The sequence below is a fragment of the Loxodonta africana genome, chromosome 8, assembly GCF_030014295.1.
Source record: "Loxodonta africana isolate mLoxAfr1 chromosome 8, mLoxAfr1.hap2, whole genome shotgun sequence".
Lineage (NCBI taxonomy): Eukaryota > Metazoa > Chordata > Mammalia > Proboscidea > Elephantidae > Loxodonta > Loxodonta africana.
The window spans coordinates 26,256,656-26,270,806 of NC_087349.1; the positions used below are offsets into that span (position 1 = coordinate 26,256,656).

At 38.0% G+C, this 14,151-nt stretch overlaps 1 protein-coding gene across 1 annotated transcript in view; it reads left to right on the top strand.

The window, feature by feature from the left end:
- The window catches only part of SLC13A1 (solute carrier family 13 member 1), an 86,968-nt gene that overhangs the window by 30,445 nt on the left and 42,372 nt on the right, over window positions 1-14,151 (top strand). The window contains exons 3-6 of the mRNA XM_064289762.1: window positions 5,083-5,219; window positions 7,417-7,604; window positions 8,202-8,259; window positions 8,341-8,389. Coding sequence (XP_064145832.1) covers window positions 5,083-5,219; window positions 7,417-7,604; window positions 8,202-8,259; window positions 8,341-8,389 — 432 coding nt within the window. The remainder of the gene's footprint in view (window positions 1-5,082; window positions 5,220-7,416; window positions 7,605-8,201; window positions 8,260-8,340; window positions 8,390-14,151) is intronic.

Below are 14,151 nucleotides of genomic sequence, written 5' to 3' on the forward strand. Positions count from 1 at the left end.
AACCAGGGAGGGACAAAAATTGTTCACAAGTCTGGAGGCACCAGTAAATTGAAAGAATGCTTATATCAAGAGTAAGAGTTGAGAGAGGGGATTAGGAGGTTGGAGACAAAGTGTGGACAACTGGATTTTAGGAGCTCAGAGATGATAGCTTATTTACTGCTTCCCTCATTCCCCCCATCATTCATTCAATACTATTTACTGAGCGCCCGCTCTGTGCCAACACTTGCCAGGTGCCAAATATGTGGTGGTGAGCAAAACAGAGTTCTGGTTCTCATGAAATGTGTAGTGTAATAGGAAAGATAGGCAATAACCAGTTAAACAAATAACACTGATATGCCAAAAATAATGTGATATGTTAAAAAGAAAACAATCAAGGGCTGTGGGATACAGAAAAAAACAACAACAAAAAAAATACAGACCTATTGAGAAAGTTCTGATATTTAAGAATGGAAAACAAAAGCAACCCATTGCCATCAAGTTGATTCAGGCTCATAGCAACCCTACAGGACAGAGTAGAACTGCCCCACAGTGTTTCCAAGGATCACCTCGTGAATTTGAGCTGCTGACCTTTTGGTTAGCAGCCATAGCACTTAACCACTACGCCACCAGGGTTTCCTTGAGAGTGGAAGAGCTGTCCAATTGGGTAAAAATACTAGGGAAAAACATGTCAGGCATTTATTCCTGCATCCTCCACTTCTGTTAAGAATGTTTGGTACAGATGCTTATTCAATGTTAGAATACTTAATAAATGAAATAATAAAGAAATTGATGTAATTATTTATTTTTCCATTATCCAATTACTATAGAACATAAAGAGATCATATAAACTTTGAAAAATGTAATAAATTAACATTTAAAAAACATTAAAGTTTCCACTGGTCAACTTTTTATTTCAGGGTCATCATCAATTTTTACTTTGGTTGAAACAAAGTCAAGCTTAGTAAACTGTATTAAAAATACAGGTGCAATCTAAAATAAAATCACCATCAGAATTGTTTTCCCTTTTTCGCCATAGATCTATATAACATTGGAATTGTTCTGTTCCAACTCTTCCATTTCTTCTTCTAGACATCATTTGATTTTTTAAACGCTATTCCCTCTTACAATCCACTCTTTCTGCAGAGTCTTGTGATTCAGTCTAGCCAAGCACTTCCAGTTGAGATGTTTCAACAAACAGATGCAGTGCTGGAAGCACTCATCTATACCAAGAAATTTGGAAGGCAGCTACCTGGCAACCAACTGGAAGAGATCCATGTTTGTACCCATTTCAAAGAAAGGTGATCCAACAGAACACGGAAATTATCAAACAATATCATTAATATTGCATAAAAGTAAAATTTTGCTGAAGATCATTCAAAAGCAGTTACAGCAGTACATTGACAGTGAACTGCCAGAAATTCAAGCTGGATTCAGAAGAGGACATGGAACATGACATTCTGATGCCAGATGGATCATGGCTGAAGGCTGAGAATACAAGAAAGATGTTTACCTGTGTTTTATTGACTATGCAAAGGCATTTGACTGCATCATAACAAATTATGGATATCTTAACAAATTACAGATAACAATGCAAAGAATGAGAATTCCAGAACACTTATGTGCTCATGAGGAATCTGTACTTAGACCAAGAGGCAGTCGTTAGAACAGAACCAGGGGGCACTGCATGGTTTAAAGTCAAGAAAAGTGTGCGTCAGGGTTGTATCCTTTCATCATACATTGTCGGTCTGTATGCTGAGCAAATAATCTGAGAAAGTGGATGTCCTGGATTGAATATGGTCCACCAAAATTATGTGTCAACTTGGTCAGGCCATGATTCCAGTATTGTGTGCTTGTACTCCATTTTTCCTAAGTGTTGTAAATCAGAATTTCTGCCTGTGGTTAAAGAGGATTAGGGTGGGATGTAACACTCTTGCTCAGGTCACATCCCTGATCCAATGTAAAGGAAGTGTCCCAGGAGTGCAGCCTCCACCACCTTTTGTCTTACAAGAGATAAAAGGAAAGTGAAGCAAGTAGAGAGTTGGGGACCTCATACCACCAAGAAAGCAATGTTGGGAGCAGAGGTCGTCCTCTGGACCCGAGGTTCCTGTGTGGAGAAGCTCCAAGGCCAAAGGAAGATGGATGACATGGACCTTCCTCCAGAGACAACAGAGAGAGAAAGCCTTCCCCTGAAGGTGATGCCCTGAATTTAGACTTGTAGCCTACTAGACTGTGAGAGAATAAATTTATGTTTGTTAAAGCCATCTAACTGTGGCATTTCTATTATAGGAGCTCTAGATGGCTAAGACACTGGACTATATAAAGAAAAATGGGGATTGGACAATTGGAGGAAGACTCATTAACAACCTGTGTTATGCAGATGACACAGCCTTGCTTGCTGAAAGCCAAAAGGACTTGAAGCACTTACTGTCGAAGATCAAAGACCACAGCCTTCAGTATGGATTACACCTCAACATAGAGAAAACAGAAATTCTCACAACTGGATCAATAATCAACGTCATGATAAATGGAGAAAAAACTGAAATTGTGAAGGATTATACCTTACTTGGATCCACAATCAATGCCCATAGAAGCAGCAGTCAAGAAATGACTCATTGCATTGGGCAGATCTTCTGCAAAAGACCTCTTTAAAGTGTTAAAAAGCAAAGATGTCACTTTGAGGACTAAGGTGTGCTTGACCCAAGCCATGGTGTTTTCAATTGCCTCATATGCATGTGAAAGCTGAACAATGAACAAGGAAGACTGAAGAATTGATGCCTTTTAATTATGGTGTCGGCAAAGCATATTGACCATGGATGGCCAGAAGAATGAACAAATCTGTCTTGGAAGACATACAGCCAGAATGCTCATTAGAAGCAAGGATGGTGAGACTTCGTCTCACATACTTTGGACATGTTAGCAGGAGGGACCGGACCCTGGAGAAGGACATCATGCTTGGTGGAGGGTCATCAAAAAAGAAGAAGACCCTCAAGGAAATGGTTTGACACAGTAGCTGCAACAATGAGCTCAAGCATAACAATGATTGTGAGGATGATGCAGGACCAGGCAATGTTTCTTTCTTTTTGTACATAGGGTACAAAAGCAACTCAACGGCACCTAACAACAACAACAACCATTTCCTGAAGTCAGTTCTCTTCAATACCAGCCTCATGAGGTAAAAAAAAAAAAAAAAAAACACTTCCCGTTGAGTCGGTTCTGACTCATAGCAATCCTATAGGACAGAGGAGAACTGCTCCATAGGGTTTCCAAGGCTCTAATCTTTATGGAGAAGTCCTGGTGGTACAGTGGTTAAGGGCTTGGCTGCAAACTGAAATGTTGGCAGTTCAAACCCACCCAGTGGCTCCATCTGCTCTTGTAAAGGAAACTCCAGTGGGACAGTTCTGCCCTGTCCTATACGGTCGCTACTGGAATCGACTCAACATTTGACAATGAATCTTTATGGAAACAGACTGCCACATCTTTCTCCTAAGAAGTGGCTGGTAGCTTTGAAACTGGCAACCTTTAGGTTAGCAGCCTAGCACTTAACCACAGGGTCCTTGTCCCCGTGAGGTAGCACATACAAATTTTTTCTTAAATGAAGTTTTTACGATTAAATAAGTTTGTAAAACATACAGTATACGATCCCTCCTCCCACCTCCCCCCCCCCCCTTGGAAAGTGAAAATAAACATTAGTATTGTAAAAGTTGTGAGAAGATGTGCAGGAAAGAAAATTTTAGTAATTCAAAACTCTGTTTTACCAACTTATTTGAGCACAAAATCCTTTCTTTGAGAAAGAGTTTATGTACCTAACATACTTCAGAGCACTTAACAGCTGCTCAAAGTGTCTGAACACTTAACTGATCTCTGAAAAGTGTTAGCTGACAATGGCTTAAAATACCGGTTTACTCAAGAGTATTTGTGTTACAACTGATGACTGCCCTGACAGGGAGCACAACAGAGAACGCCTGAGGGAGCAGGAGATCAGTAGGATGCAGACCCCAGATTCTCATAAAAAGACCAGACTTAATGGTCTGAGTGAGACTAGAGGAATCCCGGCGGTCATGGTCCCCAAACCTTCTGTTGGCCCACGACAGGAACCATTCCCGAAGACAACTCATCAGACATGGAAGGGACTGGACAAAAGGTTGGAGAGAGATGTTGATGAAGAGTGAGCTACTTGTATCGGGTGGACACTTGAGACTGTGTTGGCATCTCCTGTCTGGAGAGGAGATGGGAGGGTAGAGAGGGTTAGAAACTGGCAAAATTGTTACGAAAGGAGAGACCGGAAGGGCTGACTCATTAGGGGGAGAGTAAGTGGGAGTATGGAGTAAGGTGTATATAAGCTTATACGTGACAGACGGACTTGATTTGTAAACATTCACTTAAAGCTCAATAAAAATTATTAAAAAAATAAAAAGTATTTGTGTTATACTAACTTATAAAGAAGGATCAGTCCCTGGAGACGGACATGCTTGGTAGAGGGTCAAAGAAAAAGAGGAAACCCTCAATGAGTTGGGACTGACATAGTGGCTGCAACAGCGGGCTCAAGCATAACAAGGATTGTGAGGATGGCGCAGGACCGGGCAGTGTTTTTTCTTTTATACATAGGGTCACTATGAGTCAGAATGGACTCGATGACCCTAACAATGACAAGAAAGGTAAAAGCATTCAAAATATGAAGGTATGACTGCATTTATAGCATAATGGGTGGTGAGGAAGATATTTAGGGGTTTGAGGCTTGGCTCAAGACTTTTCCAAATCACAGTATCTGCCATTCTACCCTAAGTGCATAGATCAGTTCATCCCAGTTTACAGATACAGAAATTAAGGCATATAAGGTACTTGCCTGATGTTACTCAGCTTTTTAAAAACCCAGTGTCTTGCATCCTCCTTGTTGTGTCCATTTTCCTTAGCACTGCTATTTCTGGGTAAGAATACACAGCATATTTAAATTTGTATTCAGATTCATGTACATTTCTCTCACCAAAATAGAGAGATTATGTAGTTGAAGGTCAAAGTTAAGAACAGCATAACGATGTTTTTTCTTGAGCAATGTTATTTCTCCTCCACCAACGTAAATAAGCATGGGCTTCATTGTGATTTCAGGTGGCATCTGCTTATTTCAAAGACTTTCACCTACTGTTAATTGGAGTCATCTGTTTAGCAACGTCAATTGAAAAATGGAATTTACACAAGAGAATTGCTCTGAGAATGGTGATGATGGTGGGTGTAAACCCGGCATGGTGAGTGCTGCATTTGCTACTCCTGGTTTACCTTCAGAGCAGACCATTTTGTGCAGAACAAATAGCCAAATAAGTAATGCACACCTAGGGAATTATTTGTATGGCACTATAATTCATGCCTTTTTTTTTCCCCCTCTGCAAAAATGAAAGTGATATAAAGTGTGCTTGAGTTGTAGGAGGAAAAAAAAACAACTTTCCTTTCACTGCAGGTCTAATTACAGGGAGATTGGAATGAGTGCACACAACTCTCTCACCTTTTATGCACCGTAGGAGTCAAAGCTGAGAGAAGCCTTGAACCTCAACAGACAAGATTGATAGACTTCAGAGTAGATTTCAGCCCTATCTTGTTTATTTGGCTGATTACACATTCAAGATTTGTTCAACAGCATCCTTGATCATCAGGGAGGATGTTAAGAACCAAAGACAAAGACATTACTGACAAAATACAATTGTGGGCAGAAAAATTCCAAGGTGAACATTTTTCTTTTTTAAATCAACTGTGGCAAAGTGAAGCAATCAATTAAGAAGTTTCATCTATAATATGTGATATCACTCATTTGACTAATTTTCCCCCACTGAAATGAAGGTATATATATTTTTTCATTAATTAGTTGTTTTGGTTTTCTATACACAGAACACCTCTTGTTAAGAACATGAACGTGAGCTCAAGAAAACTTCCAGGGTCATAAACCTTTCCTTTGCATAGTGGCATTGTGCTTTTAAAGACTTAGCAGGCCTTTCCCTTCTCGCCTTTCTTTGAAGATAAGAAAACTGTACTGAATTCCATTGCAAAATTCATTCTAGGGTATAGCTACGTCTGTGTTTATCATTTATGGAATGAATGGTTTTGCTAAAGACAAAAGCAGCACAAAACAAAACAAAAAATTTTTTAAATGACTCGGATGGGACAAAAGTCTTTTTATTCATTTTTGTTGTTATAGGTTTAAAAGCATGTACTGACTGAGAGCATTTCACTCTTAAAATGCAATAGTGTTCCATATCCCTTGGGGTGCTATAGAAGTGTATCCCTTTTCCGGGACCCTCTGCTCACTTATCCACTGACCCCAGAAGGGCAATGCACAACACAGTGGCACCAGAGTCCTTCTGTCCATCAGGTGACTAAGTGGCTTCTCAGTTTAAGGCATTTTCATCACACAGAAGCTTTATCTGTATCCCAACTTTTATTTATAGGAGAAGGTTTTCAAGTCCTGCTAGTGACTTAAAAGTGTTTCTAGTTTTCTTTTTATTAAGAATCTTTTTTTTTTTTGGTTTAAACAAATGTCTAAAAAGTTTTCATTTATGTTGTTTGACATGTGGAAAATGTTCCCGTTCTCTGAGATTTCCAGTGACAGCATGGAAATTTTTTTAGCTATTTTTAAAAGGAAGTCAGAGAATTTCATCAATGGTTCTCTATGGAAAGATGCACTTCCGAATGATTTTCTGGGACCTCCCACTCGAGAGAGATCGTAGTTTTTCCCAAGTGTGATTTTGAAAGTTTATAGACATGGCATAAACTCTGATAGCCTTCGGTATGCTGTTTTTAGAAGCGAAGAACTACTATATAATAGAAGATAATAGGAAAGTCACGTTTAGAAGAACATAAATAATAGGGTCTACAGAAAATTCTGAAACATCTTTTTAGCTAGTAATTTTAACAGTTTCCTCCAACATTGAACAATAGTAGTAAACTCGTAAAAGGTAGATTTATAAATTTTAATCTCTCTCCTTGTCCTTGTGCCTCTTTGGCATATATACTGATAAACAGAGATATGGTCAAAAGATAAAAAGAAAGAATAAAGAACCCTAAATTCAAAACCTGACCACATTTTCATCTTACTAGTGTATAAAGGTAAGAGGAAATCTCTAAAAAGCACTTAAATATTGGCGTAATGTTATGAGCTATTATACCATATACCACCTTACAGTTTGGTTATAAGTTTAATCATTTTTCCATTTTCTGAGTAAGATTATTATGGTTTCTGGGGAGACAAATCTCTTAAGAGCTCCATTCTGACATGTGCCACTTTGATTTTTGCAAAGCATTGGCTATACTTGGAGTTCGTCATCCAGGTGAACCTTAACCTTCTGTGTTGCAAAAAAAAATTTCCAACTCATAGACAACATCCTTTATAGCTAAATAAACAGAGCTAATTAACCCAGAGAGCACAGCTCCATACTAAAGGCTCTCTCCTTTCAGGCTGACGTTGGGGTTCATGGTCAGTACCGCCTTCTTATCTATGTGGCTTAGCAACACTTCCACTGCTGCCATGGTGATGCCCATCGTGGAGGCTGTGGCGCAGCAAATCATCAGCGCCGAAGCAGAGGTCGAGACCGCTCAGATGACTTATTTCAATGGAAATGCCAACCATGGACTGGAAATTGATGGTATCATGTATTGATATGGCCACAGTGGGATCTAGTCATTGAGGCAATAGGCATAAGCTCAAGAATTCTTGGCTATATTTGGAATCAACTATTCATACACGACATGATTGAATTTTTCTCTTCCTACATAAAAAAAAATATGGCACACATATTTTCTAATATTTTTATGAGAAAATTATGTTACACAAATATTTCACTTTTCATTAATGGTTGAATTTATATTCTCTGGCAAAAAAGAAAGGATGACTTTTTAGTATCCTCCACCACTCTGATGTAATTCTTTCTCATGTCTTTATCAGTAGACCTTCTGGTTACACTTTCCTGTCCTGAAATGACCTCTCTGCATTCTATTGGGAATCTTTAATTCCTTCTCTGTGTTCGGATGCAGCATCAGATTTTACTGTGGGTATGCTTCTGGCTCTGGTGTACTGCTCTGAGGCAATGAAAAACCGTGGGGGGAATATTTATGTTTATAAAATACTTTGTTAAGACGAATTTATTTTCATTTTCTAGTACAGCTGCCATTTTCTCTCATACACATATACCCAAAGATAACCTTTTATTGAAATTATTTTCCTTTTATTTAATGTTTTGCAGAAGGTGTTAATGGAGATGAAATAGATGAGAAGAAAGAAAAAACAAAACCACTTCCAGGGTAAAGAATGTTGACATTTTGATTAGGATTTTCCAAATTACATTTTAACAAAATTATAAACTGGGTAAATTTATTTTTCAGATACTGTAATGATGCAGAGAAAATTTCAAGCAAGATAGAATTGGAAAAGGTACATTAAATTTGATTCTTTCTAAATACTTATATATGAAATTATATTAGAGTTACAGTTAGATCGGTGTACATTTTAAAACCTATGTTACTTGCTTCCTTGTCTATGAAGTATTTTGCTTGCCTAGGTCAAAACATAGTGCAATGATTTGTTAAGCTTTTATGAGTAAACTTAAATTAACATCCCTGTAGAACCATTTTAGGCTCTGAAAACTAATATCATTATTTTCTTCTTTTACTGGGATTATGGTGATGGCAGTTAGCATCTGAGGTTTCTCATCTCAGGATGTTGTTCTATTTTATTCTTAAAAATCTTGCTGGCGAAATGGCCTGATTTTTATCAGGAGCAGCCTCCTTTCTTCCAGGTTATGAATTTAGAAAGACTCCTATTTGTGTGATTACAAGTCCAGTTATCTTAAACGTTGCCATTGCCACTAAAAAATTCAATTCAGGATTTATAAATTGCTACTGTCAAATGTAGGTGGTGGAGTTGCTGTTACAGCTGTTCTAGAAGTTCAAAGAAAGAAGCAGAACCTTTGTAGGCTATCCCATAGAATTCATTTCCCCCAAATAAATCAATATATTAAAAAAAAAGAAATACTAGGTTGCTTTAGGAGCAATATATCTGGAGACACTCAGAAATAATCCTGCATAGAAATAGTCCTACAGTAACCATGGCATTAGGAATAGGCGAGTGGGACATATGTTCCTTCCTCAGGCAATATGCATTAGCATACAACTCAATAGGAAAAAGAAGAAAATCTCATTATTTACAGAAATCTGAAAGAGCAATTTCTATGTAAAGAGAACAAATACAAAATTTTAAACTATTAGCTGCAGTAAACATTAAGGGTTTCTAAGGATGGGAATTGCATATATATTGATGAAAATATTATCCTTTTTAGAGATAGAAGTAGTTCTCTTAATGTATAGAAATCCAACAGCTTGTCAGATATATTATCAGAGTAAATTGGCAAGTCTAAACAGAAAGAATATCGGTGCACTCACTTTCTTGTGATCATCTTTAGAAGCACTGTCTCCTGGCATGATGCCTAAAGGTCAAGTCCCTTCAAATTGATTTGCTATTCAACATTGTCCTAGGCATTATATGAAGGTCTGTTGATGTGAAGACCTACTCCTTACTGTAAGCAGCACAGAGTCCAGTGGGGAAGATGGGCTTAAAATAATAAGTGTGACATACATACCTCAGCAAAGGCATGCACAGAGGTCAAGCCTTTCAGAAGAGGGAACAACTAGCTTAGTCTGAGGGTGTCATGGGAGGAAGCCTGAGGTAAAGACATTTGAGTCTGGAAGGATGAGAGAGTGTACAAGCAGCAGAATACAGACTCCGTGAGTACAGATCATGTGTTCACCATATGATCTCCTAGCACATTCCATTGCCTGGAACAGGGTAGGAATTTGGTAAATGTTTCACTACAGTCATTGATGAATGAGTGAATGTAAAGAGTGGATAAGGAAGAGGCATTCTAATAAGAGAATACTACTAATTCAAAGACCCAAATGTATACAGAGCAAAGATTTTTAAAGAACTATCTTCAAGGGCTACAGCTGCCAACCAAAAGGTCGGCAGTTCGAATCCACCAGGCATTCCTTGGAAAATCTGAGGCAGCTCTACTCTGTCCTATAGGATCGCTATGAGTCAGAATTGACTCAAGGGCAATGGGTTTGGTTTGGTTTATCTTTGGTAGAGGTGAACCTTTGTGGTAAGTGAAACTGGCTGGATAGGTTATGTCAAGTTAAAAATGGCTCTTCAGAATTAAGTCCACTGATGGAGGTAGGGAGAGGTGGTGGTAAAACAAAGCATAGACTAGTGGTTGCCTGGGCAATTGAACGTGGCTTGTGTGGCACTCAGGAGACTGTGAAAAAGAGCCCAGCTGTGGCCCATATTAAGGAGACTACCACCCTGCCCAAGAACATAGAGCAGAGAAAATCATCATGGCTGTGTTGGTTCTTCAAGCAGCAGAAGAGAATGGGAGCTTAAACCCTCCTGGTAGCATTACCTCAAAGTAGGCTGAAATATTACTAGAGAAGAAAAGGAACAGGGAGAGTAAAGGAAGATCCCCCAAAAGACACTGACAGTTATATGGAGAAATAGATTTGTCAGGTTCCAGTGGGGCAACTGGCAGACAAGTCATCACTCTTACCGTTTCCATGAGCAATGAATGGCAAGTACCCAAAAACGTAGAGACCAAGGGAGGAATCAAGTTGCAAGTTCTTTCCCTCCCCAAGAAGCACTAGTACTACTCAAAAAGATTCTCCAAATTTTCACACTGGCTCAATTTCTAAACCTCCGGGCATCTTCAAATGAAGGGAATTAGAAAATCAGTATGCATTTAATGAAAGGCCTGAGATAATTGTTTTCCATTCATTTTGTATAATTTTGTAATTCCCCAAAGGAAAGATATCCATTAGTAAATTGCATCTTGCTTTTAATCGGGTGTTGTTTACTTTGGGAGTGAAAATCCTTATTGTTGAAAATCAGATTCTACTGTGAAACATTAAAGAAACATAAAAAGACCAGACATAATGGTCTGACTGAGACTAGAAGGATCCCGGTGGTCATGGCCCCCAGACCTTCTGTTGGCTCAGGACAAGAACCATTCCCAAAGCCAACTCTTCAGACAGGAATTGGGCTGAACAATGGGATGGAGAGGGATGCTTGTGAGGAGTGAGCTTCTTGCATCAGGTGGACACTTGAGACTATGTTGGCATCTCCTGTCTGGAGGGGAGATGAGAGGGTAGAGGGGATTAGAAGCTGATGAAATGGACACGAAAAGAGAGAGTGGAGGGAGGGAATGGGCTGTCTCATTAGGGGGAGAGCAATTGAGAGTATGTAGCAAGGTGTATATACGTTTTTGTGTGAAAGACTGACTTGATTTGTAAACTTTCACTTAAAGCACAATAAAATTTTTTTGAAAAGACAAAGAAAGAAAAGCAGATTCTACCAGCCATCACTATTCAATGTTATCCCAGAGTTCAAAGAGTCATGTAAATACAGTAAGAAACACTGTTCATAGTATTAGGAACTAGGGGCATTAGTTCTTCCAAGTGAGGACATATCAGTTCTAGAATCTCTGGTCCCTAGATTAAATATGGAAAAGTTATTTTAGATTAGATCGAGTAAGTGCTATGAATAAATGTTGTTTCTCCAAGATTACCCTTCCCTTATCCTAGACAGGGTGAAACTGGGTAGCTGCTGCCGAGTCAGTCCTGACTCATGGTGACTTCATGCACAAAGGGATCAGACTATTGTGATCCACAGGGTTTTCACTGAGTTTTCGGTAGCAGATCACCAGGCCCTTCTTCCTAGTCTGTCTTAGTCTAATTGTTCAGCATCACAGCACTATGGAAGCCTTCACTGAGAGACAGTGGTGGCTGCGCTGGAGGTGCATTGGCTAGGAATTTTACCCGTTCTCCTACATGGAAGGCGAGGATTCCGACACTGCCCCCAAGCTGCTCAGTCGTCACCTCACGCAACTTTGGAGTCTCTTCATCAAGCAAATCGCATGATTTATAGACAGTGCAAATAGAGAGGTGAGCAGAAAGAGAAGAGTCTTTTGGAATCAAAACAGCAAACTACAAGCATGACCTCATTCCAGAATTCAATTTTTATTCCAGCCCAAGCCTCAGCTCCATTAACGGCTATATTTTGCTGTGTGTGTTTCCACAAAACATTTTGTGCTTCAAGAAATTATTGACTGTTGGTTATCTTTTCTCCTATGTATCCTTCATTTGATGACTCACCATACTGTAGCTCTTCGTGTTTTATCGAAATATTATCTAGCAAATAGCATAAGCTCAGCCATGTTGGGAGCATCTGTACTTTCTTTTAACTGTACAGTAAATCTCCTACCTACATAACTTATTTGAATACTGTATTGTGTTTCTTGAAATCTTTAGCAATGATTTTCTATGAATCTCTCAACAATATTGCCTAAGAACTGTATTTTACTTTGTCCTCAATTTCTTTTACATTTTTACTGTAAAATATTTTGTATGTATGCAAGTATAGAAAATCTAACTGAAATTTTTTAATAATAACAAAATGAGCATTTTATATCATACTCTTGCTTAAAATATAGGATATTACAAGTTCCTTAGATCTCCCCGAGAGCCGTTCCCTGATTCTATCTTCCTCTCACAGTCACCTACCCCCCTTGCTGAGACTGATGAATCCACCAAACTGTTGTGCTTGCTTTAGCTTTTTGTAGATACCATGCAGGCTAAGGAGGATCCCTTGTATAGTTTGCTAATAGTGTATTTTTGTTGCTATTATAAATGGATGCTATTATCTTACATGCTTCCCACATCGTTTTGAAATTTTAATTTCCTTTAAGTTATTAATGTGTTGATTTAAATTAACTGACTTTACACCATTTAAACAACATTGCATATGACCGATTTAATGATGGTCTCTTACTTTTTATATACATACATACCTTGATTTGATATGCTAACATTTTATTTAGAATTTTGCACCTATGTTCATGAATGAGATTGGCTTATTTTCCTTTTTTGTTATGAGTTTTTCTAGTTCTGATACCAAGGCTTTTTGAACCATTGAAGGTTGAGTAAGATTGGGATTATTTAGTCCATGGATTTGTGGTAGAAGTCAACTCTAAAGCTCTTTGGGCTTGGTGTTTTCTTTGTGGAAGTACCTTTTAAAAACTCATTCTATTATTTCCCTAGGCTTCAGAGTATGAAGGTTTTCTTTTTGTGGTAAACTCTCAGTTTTTGTTCGATTAAAAAAAAAAAAATAGGTCTTTATAATTCTTGAAATGTATTTCTGTGGTTATAGAATTTCTGACTGACCATTATGTTTTCCTTCGCATTTTGAGATAGATTTGTCTTGTCTCTTGGCTTTCGTTTTTGCTGTTGAGAAGTCAGTTGTGTGTCAATTTACCATTTCTTTGTAGGCAGTCTTTTCTTTGTGATTGCTTTAAAGATTTCTACTTGTGTGTGTATGTGAATGTGTGTGCGTTCTAGAGTTTCACTTTGATATACCTAGGTGTGTATTTCTACCGAATCTGAGTATTGTTCTTTCCCGACAGTTCTTGAGAATTCTCATCCATTATTCCTCAATATTCAATTGCCCTTTCCTAGTTCTCTTTATTCTCCTTCTAGGTCTCAATTAAACACATCTTAAACTTTCTCACTCTGTCTTTCAGGCTTCTTAGCATCTCTTTTTTTATTTTCCTTGTCTGTGTCCTGCTGGAGTGCATCCTGAATAATCTCTTCAAATCTATCTTCTAATTCATTAATTCTCACTTCAACTATGTCTCTTCTGTTGTTTAACCCATCCAGCAAGATATTTTTTTAATATCAATTATTTAAATTTTAATTTCTGTAAATTATATTTATCTCTTTTAAACATTTGCTTGGTAACTTTTATAGTCTGTTATTCCTTACGTATATATATTTTTCACGCCTGTCTAATTTGTTAGTCTTAAATAGATTTACTTATTTCATACTCTGTACTTAATAATCCTAGTGTCTGAAAACCTTGTGAAACTTTCTTTTTTGGCTTTCTGATGGTTTTTACTTTTTTTTACTTTTCCTTATTTTCTTTCGTGTTTTTAAAAATTGACATTGTAATTTTCCTCAAAATTTCCGTGGGAATTCTTTAAGTCCTGAGTTGCAGCTGCCTATAGGTTTGGTTTGATGTTTGGGAAGCTTTAAACTACATTGTTGTTTTTCTGTTAACACATACGTATCTTAAAAAAAAAAAAAAATCATGATTAG